General features: G+C 45.3%; 1 protein-coding gene across 1 annotated transcript; it reads right to left on the bottom strand.

Moving 5' to 3' along the window:
- Positions 1-6: 6 nt before the first annotated feature.
- LOC109954130 (perforin-1-like) lies at positions 7-1,106 on the bottom strand (the record flags this gene model as incomplete). Its single annotated transcript, XM_020589534.1, has 4 exons — positions 7-391; positions 514-725; positions 842-980; positions 1,087-1,106. Coding segments are annotated over 4 exons (756 nt in total), but the record flags the coding sequence as incomplete, so codon positions are not given.
- Positions 1,107-1,111: the final 5 nt, after the last annotated feature.

Raw genomic sequence — 1,111 nt, 5'->3', positions numbered from 1 at the left:
GTCTCCCCACAGTCCCTCGGCCCGTTGTACAGTTACGATGACCCGTGCCATGCCCTTGCGCGTTGGGCAGCAGTCTTGGTTTACAGCAGGGTCATTGTGGCATTGGCAGACGCAGGAATCTCTGGAGTCGCTCTTGATGCCGGCCTGACAGGGCTCACTACAGTTCTTCCACAGGCCTTTTTCCAGGATGTAATGGCTGATGGCCAAGCGCATGTTCTTCCTGACAGGGGTATTTACAGGCAGTAATTCATGCAGCGAGTCCAGTGAATATGAGACCACGTCTGGATTCTGTGGCAGTGTGTTCAGCCACTCCTTGTAGGCTGATGGATTTTTGTCAGCAGAGAATAGAAGATCTGGCTCTGGGGTGTGGCCCCCCTTTATTTCTGTGAACCTGTAGAAAAGAGAGATGCTTCAACAGCTGAGCCACATGAGCTTTTCTGCAGCAAAAACTAGTCATTAAGTAGCACAAATAAGTAGAAAATGTGATAATTGAATGAGAAGAATATTCTTTACCTGTCACTGAAAAGGCTGGAGAAGGATGTCTTACTTTCAGTCTTCTCAATGTCCTTCTTGCAGTGCTTTGTTTCAGCTTTTACTGTCACTTTGATGGTGACGGATGCCTCAGCTTCCAGGCACATCTGCACCTCCTCCGAGCTGAGGCCCTGCAGGCTGGCCTGGCACTGCCTGATGCTGGTCACTGATTGAACACTTCCTCCCAGCTTCACCTAGAATTATATATTTAATCACTATCTGTGTATGATGTGTTTGTATAATTTCCTAAATGTGTGCATTGGTTGCTAAAATTACATTTTCTTGCAACAGTACCATCATTTTTATTCACCTTGGTGATGTAATGGGTGCCAAAGTTGTCAATCAGTTTATAAAACTGTTGCTTGGATTCTGGGTTGTAGACTTTGGGGAGCTGCTTTAATACTTGGTGAAACTCTTTATGCAGCTTTGGTCTGCTGGACACTCGATAGCTGTGTATGACATACATATGAAGCAGGCACACACCAGTATTGGACTGCACACTAAAATTTATGTTTTTTTTTCTGTGGGAGAGCGCAAGTAAAAGTTTAATCTCACCTGTAGTACTCACAGAACATGCTTT

Source organism: Monopterus albus, unplaced genomic scaffold, assembly GCF_001952655.1.
Source record: "Monopterus albus unplaced genomic scaffold, M_albus_1.0 scaffold3513.1, whole genome shotgun sequence".
In the NCBI taxonomy this organism is placed as follows: Eukaryota; Metazoa; Chordata; class Actinopteri; order Synbranchiformes; family Synbranchidae; genus Monopterus; species Monopterus albus.
Note: the sequence above shows the minus strand (reverse complement) of the source record. Positions and strands in the feature narration are given on the sequence as shown.